Raw genomic sequence first — 14,076 nt, 5'->3', positions numbered from 1 at the left:
TGAACCATGTGTGAACCACTTCGAACTGGTTTATTTTACCCGTCGCATTAGTCTGGATTTGAATTCGTTTTAAACAAAAAGAAAGATCTCTGTAAAAATCCCAGCTGATCAGTTTTATGATGCTACATGTCGTCATAACTTCTACTGAGCTGTAAACAGATACAAGGATCTCCCCATGTGATGACACCATGTACCACCACACTGTGGAACTAGACCAGTAGGCAGCAGTATTTTAACGAGAAGGGAAAAATATTAAATAATTAAATATTACAAATTTTGGAGTTTCTCTTCTATTTTGGAGTTTACTTCTGGTTCGTACTAGCATGTAGCTGAAGCAAATGAAATGGTTCCTTTAACCTTGAATCATTGATGCTTCTGGCCACGTGGCCAGTTTTCCCCTGCGGAGGCCCGGGGTTGAAACATCATTCATATTTCTCCATTCATCAGGCTCAGTTCTCTCTGTCCTTTTTATTGCCACTGTCATTGCATCAGGTTTTATTTGACAGCTGAGCTGCAGCTCACCTCGCTGAGGATCACCCACACCGGAGAGTCCGTCATCACCGTCAGGCGCATGGCCTCTAGGGGCCCGAACGTGGGGTCCACCTCCCCCTCTGCGATCCCATTCTGAAACGTTCCTGCAACACATGAAGATATATTTTGCTGATAATACTGCAGGACCTTTACTTGTATCATAGTATTTGTACACTGCGTAATGATACTTCTACTTCTACCAGGATATCTTGTCTCTAAATGTAAATGTTCGTGTGTAATCTCTATTTGTTATTTATCTCTTATGTTCACACTAATCTGTACTTCAGCTAGTGAAATCAGCTCAAATGTTGGAAATGATCACACACAACCACATCATTTGCCCCTCAGTGCCTTTAATGATCCAATCCTCAAAAAAGCCACATTTAGAGCAGAAACCTTTAGTATTTAGTTTCAAGAGATTTGCTCATGGTCAATAATCCATCCATCTGTGGACGGATGCTGCCGTAATGAAGGGATTTTTATGCTTTTTATGCAGATTTACAGGACTTTTAAAGGTTATTAAGATCCATTACATTTGTCTAAAATCCATTAAATGACCTATGTGGTTCTGCGATGGTTTCCTTCTATGTATTTTTGAAATGATTGTTGGCTCCATCAGAAGCTGTGGGGCGTCCTGCTGATGTTCAGTGTGATTCCACCTCGACACAGCAATAATCCCTCAGAGGATTTATTTACTGGGATTATCATGCTGGCTGTGATGCTTCCAGGTACGACTGTGACCGTAATCCCAACAAAGAGCAGCGTCTGGGGTGCGTGTGTTATTGTTTATCACTGGGTATTATCTGTGATTATTGTGGGTATTATGGCTCTGATTCAATATCCAGTGACATGTACTGACGTCTGAGAGCTTTTCTCAGAAACAGACACAGAGATGAACAGTGAAGAAATGAAAACCAAGAGGGTAAAAACAGTATCAGACTTAGGTTTTCTCTCTGGGTGCTCTGCAGCTACTTTTTGATTTCTAAGGTACGTTGAGGTTAAGGGGTGAGGAAACGCGCTGTCAGCACACAGTGGCCGAACTGAATCGTATTCAGCAGCTGTTGCTGGTGCAGAGACTGTCCAATGTTAACTGATCCTTTTTTGTTAGTTACTGTTTTATGTCGGCCCTTGTGTGTGTTCTGGGTTCATCAAGTCAGTGATAATTTGAAATTGAAAATAGTTTTCCCTGAGTGGCCGGCTCTGTGGAGAGACCTGAAGATGACCGTTCACAGACAAGTGTAGGATGAACCTCCTAAATCCAGGTGTGAAGCTTGTAGACGCTGACCCCAGAAGATTCGAAGCTGTAACTGCTGTAACTGGGGCGTTGTACTCAGAACTGAATCCCCTGAAGTGTCTGAGCAGTTTCGTCAATGAGAGATTTGAGTTTTTGGTTTCAATGCATTTGTCTTTGTGTGTTATTTAGTGTAGTTTGGTGGGAAATGTTTTTTTAAATTTCAAAAGAATCTGACAATCCAGTAAAATGTGCTGTAAAAACACTGAGATTAACATAGTAATCGTGAATTAGATAGCACTCCTTAAAAACTGCTAAACGTTAAAAAACCATCGAGTGAAACTTTCAGTTTGTAGTTGATGTTGTTGAGTAGCTCGGTTCTGTTGTAGTTGAATTATCTTACGTTCATCTCTTGCAGGATCCAGATAGTTGAAAATGAACTTTTTTTGTATTTTCATTTTGTTGGGTAAAGAAAAGCTCCGTTTTTTTATTTCAACCTGCGTCCTCTGCCGTTCACATACAGGCTGTAGCTTCCTTTCCAGAGCTACTGGATTTTCTGACCTACTTTCAGGATCATATGGTGTTGTTAGGAGATCAAATGGTTGATTTCATTTTCTCGCACCCTGAAATGCTCGGTGCTTCTCTGTAGATGCTGGACATCTGAAGGCAGCATGCTGCAATTAATAGAGTAAAGGAGAGCCGGGCGGATCGATCTGCCGACTCATCTGAAAAATTGATGAAGGGGATAAAGAGCTGCTGGTAATTTATGATGTGGGATCAGACATCCTCTTCTTCTGCACTCCTTCCTTCCTCTCATTTCATTTTGTTGTATTTACACAATATTAAAGTCCAGTGGGACGCAGACAGTCAGCAGCATAGGACATATTGATTTTTTTAAAGGTTGCAGTAAATCCTGCAGAAATCAGTTCAAGTTAGGGAAAAAATAAATTCTTTCAGTGTTAATTCAACCTTCCTGTTACAGCTTAAGGTCATGTGCAGGCTCATGTGTCTACAGTTAAACCAACTTGTATTGAGTACAGACTGTTTTAAAGATAGATGTAGTGAGGAAAGACATGCCCATTAGTTTGTGCTGGAGCTGGTTTGAAGCTTCAAGTTGCAACGTGCATTATCAAGCTGTGACTTTGCCACAGTGGTCAAAACACATCATGTGAATAGTTCAAAAACTATTTTTCTCTTAGACAATCACTGCAAAAGAGCAGCTGTCAATCAGCAAATACATTTTTCTGAGCATCACATTCAACGTAAATTCACGTTTTATGATGATTTATTCAGTCCAGTATGATTTGGAAAATCTAGAAAGAACACAGGATGATTTCATTTTATCCCCATCCATGTGTGACGGGGGGAGGATGATCATGCTCTATGGGCCCAAACCAGAGAAGCATGTGGAGCATCCAGGTCATTTTTAAGGCTGAACAGTCTGAACTCGATGCCACAATTGGTCTCTGAACCTGTAATTAGTTTTCATAGTCCACATACCTCTGTCAAATTGAAATTCACCAGTCACACCTCGACGTGCAGCTTGTCTGTCTCAGCGTTACTGATTATCAGGAACATGTTAAAATATCTGAGCACAGACTGTGTTCTTTAAACGAACAATTCAGAGAGACTTTAAGCACCTAACTGATATAAATGAATTGATTGACCGTGAACAGGTTTTTCAGATGCCTTGCTCAAGGACACATGGCTGCTGATGTTAGTGTCTCACCTATTCTGATGAATCCATCTTCTGTCCTGTGGTACTTTGGTGTTTTCTCCCTCCCTTCTGTCAAGGCCTCTTTTTCTGCCTGAATATTCTGGAAAACACAAACACAAACACACAAAGGGGTCTAAATATTGCAGCGTCAGTGATAAGAAATGGCTGCGATGGCGCAAACATACACATCACAGCCAGAAAAGAACACCAAGTGAACAGATGAGCTACTTTATGGAAGCTCGTGGCTGCCAACATTCAAATGAAAGTATCACACAGCAAGATTTAAATGTTAGAAATGGAAATGGAAAATGACTACCATGATTAAAACTAACAAATAACAGTGCAGCAAGAAAAATGAGTAAGATTTCATATGAATATGCTCGCAGGGTATCTGGATTTCTTTTTGAGCAGAAGTGATGAAGAAGAATGATCCAAGTCCACAAAGTACAAAGTACAGACACCTCACTGCATCATGTAATATACATGATATAATATGATATATATAATCTTTTCACTAATTTCTTTAAAGCTTAGTTTCAAAAATGTTAATTAAAAAAACATTTGATTTCTACAGGATTTATTTGATTTATTATCTATCTGGGACTCTAATATCATTTCCTATTGTCCTTGTGTCACACATGCAGTTGTCTCATGTTTATCTTCCTTATCCTCCACATCCACCTCTGCTATGATCACTAACAGTCATCGGCATCCTTCCTCTCCTCATGGTCAGTGTTACCCTGGTAACGGCCTCCATCTTCCTGGCCCCCCCCCCCATTCCCTTTGAGCGTTCAGCCTCCTTTAAGTGTCTGCTGTGGATTTTTCCATCTCCTTTTATCTCTCGCTCTCTGTCTCCTCCACTGGGGTTGATCTCAACAGGAGCTCCTCTTCCTCTCACTGTATCTCTCTCTGCCCTGCTGTGACACTCAGTCTTAATCAGCCTTAGTCGAACAGTTGACCACAGAAGACGAAGAGGCAGTGATCCATCACTCTGCCTCAATTTCCAGGGACCACAAACGGAGCCTGTTCTCACTGATATAAAGTGTGAATGTGACATATGGTTACTTTAAGTTAATTTAGTGGATTTGTCAAGGGTACATGAAAACATTACTTAAAAAATGGTCATTTAAACAGGAAAAATGTGTCTAATGTGATACTCGTGTTCAACCTTTCTGGTTGTCTGCCTGCTTGTCATCATGTCCTCATGTTCCCAGATTCCAACTTTGAACTTAACAATGTTTTTAATTACTAAAACTAGAAAAGTTTTGTCATTGATTATTAGTTCAGTCCCTGAACTGAACTGGATTTCTAGACTCACGTCGAATGGCAGAACCTCCACTGAAGTGTTGAAAAGTTTGTCTCCTGGATGTTCAATATTTCCACTTCGAAAGAAATATCTGAAAGATAAAGAGTTCATGAGCATTAGCATCAGTTTCAGAAGTACTAAACATTTTTATATAAAAATATTCAGCCTGTTTGTTGGGGACTCTGAACCTGAATCACCCTTTGGGGATACACACTTATCTCCAATTATAAAACATGAAGAGTCAGAAGCACCTGCACCAAAAATACATTCAACTGGTTCCTTGTGTGGGTCTAACAACATAACCAGCACCTGTACATGTCTAGAGGTCTATGTGGCCCAATGATGCCTGATCTGATGTATCTGATCATGTACTTTGATGTTTCCAGTGGTATCCTTCAAACCTTGTATAGCTCTTTGAATGAAGTACTCTGTAACTCCCTGAAACTTACTGGTACACTATTAGCCCTGTTTCTCAGACTGTGTAACTCCTTGAGCACAGTGATACCCTTTGTAACAGTTGAGTACCCCGTACCTTGTGGCACTCACACCTTCCCATGCAGAGTATAATGCCGTCTGGTACATCCAGTTATCTTTGCAGTGCCTGAGACCTTGCTACTTAGCACTCTTTGGTATCCACGAAAGCAAATTACTCAGCAATACCCTTGAATCCTCTGGTACCTCTTACACAATGACACCTTTTGTACACTCTTATTCTGCTGAGACCCTAATACTTATGGTATTTTCTAGTACCCCTTGTACCCCTGGTACTTTCAATACCATCTAGTCGCCTTGAGAATCTACTAGCCTTTCTCTCACCCTGTAATACCTTGGTAATCTCAGCTACAAATGACTCCATGTAACACCTATTGTCCACTGCTAGTGGCCTAGTACTCTTTGGTGTCCCTGACACTGTGTGGTATCATGCAATCCTCTAGTATCCTCTGATAAATTTTGTAGCCTATAAGCTTTAGTACACTTTAACTGACTTCTAAAACACATAATGTTCTAAAACCCCCAGTACACTGTAACTGCTAGAAACAAATGCACTGTACTTGGACTAGATTCTCTATTGTCTTTGATCTTAGAACCGTAACACACCAAGCCAACATCAAACAACTGGAGGTAACTGAGGCTGACTGGCTTGTTGCCTTAATCTGAGCCAAAGCTGGTAAATATCTGTGCATACCAGCAGGTGGGGGTAGTCTGTATTATCATTCGTCGAAGGAAAGCACCATTTCTTTACTTTTTTGGGTGTATTGGTTTACAGCAACTACTAACCAAGAATATTTCTGATAATAAGTTGTTAAAGGCACTGGGATCCATTTCTGTGCAGTAATTGGCTAAAGTTTTTCAGTGTTCTCTGTCACCAATGGGTCTGCTACTGACTCAACATACTGGCTAAAAAGCTACCAACGAGGGTCTGACTAGTGCCCACAGTGCAGACACACTGCAAAAGGCTCACAGAAGGCCCGAGGACCCAATTATCCTGGAGAACATAACTCTCCCATTAGCATTAGCATGGCCCCTAAAAACTACTAATCTCTGTAATCCCTAATCACTGGCACTGCCCTGGTATCTACTGGTACACCCCATACCCTGTAACCCCAGTACCAACCTCTCAATGCGGACTGGGGTGAAGAATCGTATGCGTATGAAGTCTCCAGCTACAGGTGTGAAGGCCCAGAAGAAGTCCTCTCCCAGGTAAGCTTTCTCCAGAGTGAAGTGCTGATAGGTCTTCAGGCTGGTTGTCACCTCCGCTAGTGGGTTGGCGTGACCCTTATGTAGGGTTTGTTTCCCAAAGTCCTTATCCTAGAAAAAAACCCATTACCTTTTCTCACTGGATTTAAACATGATTTCTTTTGACAAGAATTGAATTCTGTTATCAGGGAGTTGTGTTTTACTGCCTGCATCTCTGTAGAGTCAACAGAAACACTCATATGACACCACTGTGCACTGACCAGAAGATAACGTAAACGATTAGTCATTCTAGACTGTTGACAACCTTTTACACAGACCAGTATCACTGCCAGCCTTGCTTGCTGTTGTCAATGACTAATCTAGTTTTGGTTTAGTGCAGAGACACTCCAAGCTACAAGAAACAGAAGCATGATGTCACTGTTTATTATGATGCACTTTAAGAGACATTTATTTGTCTTGATATGCACAGGGAACAACATCCCCAAATGACTGAATACCAACATCTACACAGAGAGTCTAGCATTTAGTTTTAAAGTTACTGATCCAGGGAGAAAGTTCTGAGCTTGAACCAAACATTGAATTTAATTTTCTATTAATAATGTTTGTTTGCTTAACTTTAAATCATTCCTGTCTTACAGCTCTTATTGTGCCAAAGCATTATAAGTAGAAACTTTCGGGCATTTGGAGGCCAACAAGTTGTGAACCACTGTTGAGAATGCTTTATTTTACCTGCAGGGATTATTTTGACTTTTCCAGAGTAGTTTCTCTTGCATTTGAACAAATCTCTTGACGTAACTCTCTCCCTCATTACAAGAGCCCCTACAGACGAATAAATCTCATTTGCACTTTGGTTCTTTCAATTTAAGTTTGATTTTTTTAAAAACCCGGACTGATTTTCTTACTAAACCATGGCGAACATGTCAGGTTGGAGGGTAATAGCTGCGTTTAGCCTCCATCTATACTCGGTCCCATGCAGGCCTGCCCACTGCCGTTCAATCTCCACACTGAGAAGCTGCTGGTGTGGGACGGCCAGATCAATATTCAATTGATTGGACCAGATTGCAGCACCAGTCAGTGGGACTAATATCCATTGCTCTTAACACACTAATCAGAGGCATTAAGTGGAGGCTCTCAGCACTGAGCTGCTGGCAGGAACCAGAGCTGCCACCACTGTGAGCTACTGCAGTTTGTGTCTGAACGCTGCACTGAACCCACGACTGCAGAGGCTTTCAATCTTCCTGCCTCCAGAGAAGCTGGACTGAACTTTGACTGGACCTCGTCCTGTTTCACACTCACTAAAGTAAACTTTCACTGACAGATGCCCAGTACACTCTGCTGTTCACTGCTGGACGTCCTGGAGTCCTGAAAGTTTTAAACTCCCCAAAACCTGAAATAAACCACATAAATCATTTTGAAAAAACAAAAACAGGAGGTGCTACTGATCTGACAGCCATGTTACACAAAACAGGGTCTCAGCCAACTGATATCCATAAGAGAAGGCTGTGGGAACAAGGAATGACAACTGGTTTGCTTTAGAAAAAATGAAAAACATTTTTGCTGGTTGCATTGTGGTTTTCTGTTCTACATGCATTTTCTTGCAGAGCCCTAAATGCCTCCAGTTGCAAAAACTTCAACTCAGAGTAAAATAGCGCCCAACAGGCTTTTTACATTGTCCCATCAGATGAATTGAGAGGGCTGAACGTTGACAGCTGATTTCTAAAGTCTCCCAATTCATCCTAAAAAGCTCCTGCCAATGATACTCCCTGTGATCTCTTCCTTTTCTGAGATTGTCCATTTCTCTGTATCCAGTGTATTTTAACAGCCTCTCACTCTCAAGCAGAGCCGGAGTGCCCTCCTCCCGTCTATTTTTGTGCAACTGTTTAGATAAATGATAAATGAGTTTAGTGGTTTGGCTATGGACAGTGATTTGATTTATTGTTCCCTAGTAACAATAAAAAGAGACACAACAATCTGTTCAGTTTTAATATTCTGTTTAAGTGCATTTTGCAGTTTGCAAGCTGCAGCCTGTCTGATCAGGGCCTTAATGTATAATGCACAAATACCATACTAACAGCTGCAGTTTTTGTTAGAAGAGATCTCAGTAGGACCTACAGATTCAAGCTGAATTCAGTCCTAATTCAGTCTTCTTCACTCCTCACGGACACTCACAGGTTTAACTCTCATGGAGTACGGCTAAAATATTACTCTTACTTACAGCATACAGCAGGTTCTTCCACCTGCTGAAAGAACTGGTTTCTTTCTCTACATTTTTCTAAGCCTCTGCTCCGTATCCAGCTGTGTCAAATTGACCAAGACTGTCACTCAAAATAGTGAAGGGGTCTGGAACCAAAGCTCTGATTTATAGCAGATACAGGGGATGGTGTGGATGTGGAAAGTTGACAACCTGTATTAAACAATAACATCTCGTTTTGCAAACTCACAACTTGATGCGAAATTGGAAGTAAAAAAAATCCCTGATGACAAATCTTTCCAGGAAAAGACCATTTGCCCTGCAGAAATACAGGAAAGCATAGTCACCAGGTTTTTGAATTTAACAGATCTTTAGAGTCAGCTGAAGGCATTGCCCTGACCTTTCCTGTACTTTACAGGTGTATACAGCCTCAGTGCAGCTACAAACACACACACACTCATTTATTACCTTGAGTTTCTGTATTTTTCCAGCCAGAGAGGAGTGGGTGCCAACATGTTGGAAGAGAGATGGTTTAAACCGAATCCTCAGGTTGGCTTTCTGCCTGTCGCAGTGTTTCTGATGGGGAGAGAGGAAGGACAGAGACACACAGGTAAGGTTACTGATACATACAATAATCAGTTTAAATCCCTCAGTGAACAAGCTGAGTAGATATAAAACTGAATATGTTGAACTGTTTTCAGGTTGTAAGCAGCAGGTTGATCATACTGGTAAAGAGGAGACAAATAAATCTGCATGAGGTGATTTCCATCCACGCGGGGGCATAAAGGCGACAAACCATACAGCTGCTGTAGCTCATTTCTAAACAAAGGGTCCAGTCAGTATGTAAAGTGGATGTACAGCAGTGAGGTATGACATGACCCATTGTTTTGCATTGAAGTTTGTTTAAAGCCCGAAGCTGCAGCTCACTGGTGTCATCCTTTCCACTTGGAGTGTTTCCTTTGGCTCATTCCTTCAGACCAAAAGCTGATTCAACTTAAAGCACTGACCAAACATCTAGCACCCATCAGTGGCATTACACTCTAAATATGTACTTCTGCATTAGCTTTGATGTCCATCAAAATGCTCATTTGTCACATTTGCACCTTTATAAGTTCTGCACAGCGCAGAGCTTCAGCCTGCAAAATGTGGACTTGGTGCAGGTGCTTAGCCCACTCGTGTGGCTAATCGACAGGTGCACAGCTGCTCTAGATACAAGAAAACTCAAACATGGTTGTGGTCCACCGTAAAACGACCTTTCTAAATGCACAGTAAACTTCAGGTTTCTATAGCAACAGTGTGCTCATAATCAGCATCAGTCCATTCCAAGGTTTCTGCTTTATTGCACTAATATCCAGCTCATCTGTTTCTCTAGTTTACTTAAGGTTCATAAAGTCAGTTTAGGAGCTACTCACCGCATCCTTCTCAGGATTGCACACCTTGACCCACATGATGTGGTCCAGCAGCCAGTCAATGGGCTTGTCTTTGTAGAACATCAGGATGAACTCCACAATGAGCGACAGGTCCAAGGACTTAAACATCTTACCTGTGAGAAAAGAGGAGTTTGGATGTTAAACTTTGAATTGGTGAGGAAAACTGAAATCACCGACCGCAGAGTTCTCAGTGTTTAGGTTGATCCAGCTTTTTGAATCACACATGAAAAGAACTGAACTGTAAAATCATGTCAGCAACAGCGCAGCACTGAAAAAAGATGCACGCTAATTAGTGAAAGGCTGCTGGTTCAACTCTCAGAGCAGCTGCGAAAAAACGGGTGAGGAATGCAAATCAAAAACATTTTCTCCACTGACACGGGGCCACTGAGCCATGACTAATTTCAACATGCTCTGTGGGATCTTTGCAGAGATTCAGAGAGAGAACGTTTTGATTGGTCCTCTCTTCTACCTCAGAGACTTGGTCGAGACTAAGGAATGTGTCGTGGCAGCGAGGTGCACCACAGCTACAAATGTGTTTGTGTGTAATTTCTCTGGTCATCTTAACTCAAAGCAGCTTTTCAGCCTTCAGCAACATCCCAAAGACCAGTGGAAGTCAGAGGTCAAAGGTCCCAAAAAAACTGCTGTAAAGTAAATCACATCAAGCCTCATCCAGGAATGAGCCTCTCTTTACTTTGTCTGAGGTCTGTCTCTGTCTGTCTCTCGAACAAACTCTCTTTACAGCACGTGTCGTAAACAGCTCGATGAATACCACCTGTTGGTGAGTTTGTGATATGTGATCTGAGCTGTTCCACTCTGTGTGAGCATCTACAAAACAGTGAAAGAAGAACTACGCAGAAAGTAAGTCCTGCTGCACGACGTGAGAACACGAACTTGCAGAATGTTTAGCAGCAGCGGATCAGAAATAATTAGATATGGTGGTTTGCACAGGTTTCTGCTGAGTGCTGCTCCCTCACTGGTGAAACTAAACTGTGGTGTGAGTGTGAACGGTCATCTGAACAGAAACAGGCCAATTATTTTCAACCCAAAGAGAAAACGATGATGTTAAAAGTCATGATAATATGATCTAAGCCTCTCTAAAAGATAAAAATATTTTTTAAAAGGCCTTAAAACTTCTCCAGATGATGTCACAGAGTCTTATTTGAAGTGCTCCTCCAGAAATCTTGAATTGAAGAACTCCTGCAGGTCCAGCCTCATTCTGGGAAGCTGTGGGTGGGAGTTGCAGCTGCTGCACAAACATAAACTACCTCAGCTGCCTGTTGGCTGTATTTTCTGTGCTCTTCACCTTTGAATATTTCAACAAGAAGCCTCCCACAGTGATGTAAGATTTAGCTCACCCTTTACAAAGCACACAACAAGGTAAGGATTGGGTATTTCTTACTCAAATGTACTATTGGGAGCTTCTCTCCTTCAGTTGTCTCCTCAGAGCGTTTGTTTGGATGATTCAACCTGCAGCCAGACTGTCGGTGACATAACACTGGAGTGGCTGGATGGCTCCATGCAGGAGACCAGGGTTCAAATCCTGGCTGTGACCTACCTCCAGTAGGGGTCCTTAGAGGAGACCTCCTATGTTTTCCCTGCCTTTGCCTTGTAAGTTGCTTTGGATAGAACGTCTGCCAAACGAGTAAAATGTAAATGTAACACTGTCTATGAGAGAAGCACCAGCCTTTTACTCTTGGATGCCTGGGATAACTTGTATCTGTTGTCTGGCTTCTGTGTGAGCTCAGGGTTGAACAGGGGGAAGCTTCTCTGAGAATTAAAGGTCAAAAACTGAGCACACTGTGTCTCTCTGGACTGAAACAATGAAGAGGGCAAATTAAAAGGCCAACTGAGAGCTGAGCCCTGCTCCTGCACTGTTCTGGTCCACCGTGATCAGTTTGGACATTTCAGCCTCCGGAGGGCTGGATGTTCAAGAAGGCAACAGAATAAACCCGCCCCCTGCCCGCAGATGTAAACGAAGCTGGACTGGATCTAAACTTAGCAAATGCAAAACCCAAATTCAAACAGCTGAATTAGAGAGCCGCCTGCAGCACTGAAGCTCTCTCCTCTGTCTGATTTCATTCAGTGAGTCAGCTTCACCCTGATGAATTTATTAAAGCAGCCGCTGCTCGCAGGCGACTGGGGGTCAGAGAGGATTCGTAAGGTCAGAAACGAGGACCAGAGGGGGGACCGGGAGGATGGGATGAGTTTGTGATGCTCAGATAGTCGGGATGGAGAAAAGTCGACAGAATACAGACACTAACACAACATGCGCATGTGAAACCATCCAGTTCAGAGAGGAGGCTCACACTGCTGTATTCTCCTCCATGTGTCTTTAAATCACTCCCTCTCTCTGTCGGCTTCATGCTGCCAAAATGCTGCAATAGCAGCAGCTGAAAATTGTGAGAGTGGAGATATTTTTAAATTCAGACTTACTGAGAAAACAGCCGTGAACATCATTTTAGAAAGATCATTGAGCTGCAGCTTCTCTGTCTCCTCATGAGCTGAGCATCGATCGTAGAACAGGAATCAGTCCAGACTGTTAACACGAGGAAGCGTCTCAGTTTTCAGTAAAGTCAGTGTTCAGATATTCTTTAAGATGTGGCTCCATGCATCTGCAATACTTTAACTGAGAGAGCATGAAACAGGAGAGGAGAGAGCTATTTGACCACATTCTAAACAAGACAAGACGTCTGGCACCTCGTCAGACCGAGAGGAAACGAGGTGAACTAGAGCTTTAGTAGCTTAGCTTAGTGGAGACATGTTTAGTCCAGTCTTCATTTCTTCTAAGTGCCGACGACACATGAGATCCTCACGTTCCTGTTGTAAATGTCTAATAGTGATTATGTTTTTGAGTAGAATTGATGAATTCTGTAAAATCTAAAGCAGCAGAGGCTTTTATTTTGAAGGCTACATGTTCTGGTGTATCCACCACCATCCACCATCCTGGGCCCTCCACCCCCTGACAGACTAAGACCTGTGGTGGTTTTGAGAGGCTAGTTCTTTATTTTAGTGCCTGTTTCTGGTTTGTGTCACTGGGTTCAGTTTAAAAGAAAAACTTCAATTGCTGGTTTTAGTTTTTTTTTGAAGCAGCTTATTCCTAATGACAGCAACACTAGACATATTTTCTTTTTGCTTTTTGCTCAACTTGCACCGACCCCCTGAAGGTGGTAGACCATGGCGGCTAGTTACTGTAGTGGTAACATCACCGCCTTCCATGTGGGAGACTGGGGTTCAAATCCCAGCTGTGGTCTACCTCCAGTAGGGGTCCTTAGGCAAGACCTCCTCACGCTGCACCGCCAACCATTGTAACTTGTACTGACTGCTTTGGATAAAAGTGTCTGCTAAATGTAAATGTAGACCCACATGGTGGTTCAGTACTGAGTTCTGTACTGTATGACAACAACCTATGGAAGAATATTACAAGTGATATACAGTAAGTAATACATGTTGTTTTGCAGCTTATTTGTTCCAAAATCAGACAAAGTTCTGACATTTCAGTGTAAATCATTCACAAATCATATTTAAGTACTGACTCAGGTTTTTAATTAGTTTGAATGTTCTTATGCTGCTGTTCTTTGTTTAAAAGCTTTACTGCATCATTTAAACCACAGTGATGTCCAGTGTGAACACGGTAATCGTACTCGAGTGTGCACCAAAACAACCGCACTGAGACCCCCAAAACGAGGCGGTCTCGATCCGCATCATCTAGCGAACTCTAGTGCGGTCCTCCTGGTGAGAACGCGTACCAAACTAAAACAGGACCAAACGCTATGAATCTCATGATTTGAAGACTTCGGGTAGTTTGTAGATTTTCCTCTTTTTTTTTTGTTTGTCCACCAAAAAACTGCTCCAACATTAAAAACTCATCCACTGATTCAGACCTCAGTTTACTTCTCTGTAGTAACTGAGTGACAGTTCTCAGTACATCTATCAGTACAAAGCAAAACTGTTAATAGCTAATTCAGAGTACTT

General features: G+C 42.1%; 1 protein-coding gene across 1 annotated transcript in view; it reads right to left on the bottom strand.

Moving 5' to 3' along the window:
• mgat4b (alpha-1,3-mannosyl-glycoprotein 4-beta-N-acetylglucosaminyltransferase B) overlaps nucleotides 1-14,076 on the bottom strand; it is a 38,268-nt gene that overhangs the window by 1,929 nt on the left and 22,263 nt on the right. Inside the window, exons 9-14 of the mRNA XM_026343175.1 lie at nucleotides 10,087-10,217; nucleotides 9,143-9,250; nucleotides 6,401-6,594; nucleotides 4,798-4,876; nucleotides 3,492-3,579; nucleotides 523-635 (exon numbers count right to left, since the gene is read on the bottom strand). Of these exons, the coding sequence (XP_026198960.1) occupies nucleotides 523-635; nucleotides 3,492-3,579; nucleotides 4,798-4,876; nucleotides 6,401-6,594; nucleotides 9,143-9,250; nucleotides 10,087-10,217 (713 nt within the window). The remainder of the gene's footprint in view (nucleotides 1-522; nucleotides 636-3,491; nucleotides 3,580-4,797; nucleotides 4,877-6,400; nucleotides 6,595-9,142; nucleotides 9,251-10,086; nucleotides 10,218-14,076) is intronic.

Source organism: Anabas testudineus, chromosome 9 (genome assembly GCF_900324465.2).
Source record: "Anabas testudineus chromosome 9, fAnaTes1.2, whole genome shotgun sequence".
NCBI lineage: Eukaryota > Metazoa > Chordata > Actinopteri > Anabantiformes > Anabantidae > Anabas > Anabas testudineus.
Note: the sequence above shows the minus strand (reverse complement) of the source record. Positions and strands in the feature narration are given on the sequence as shown.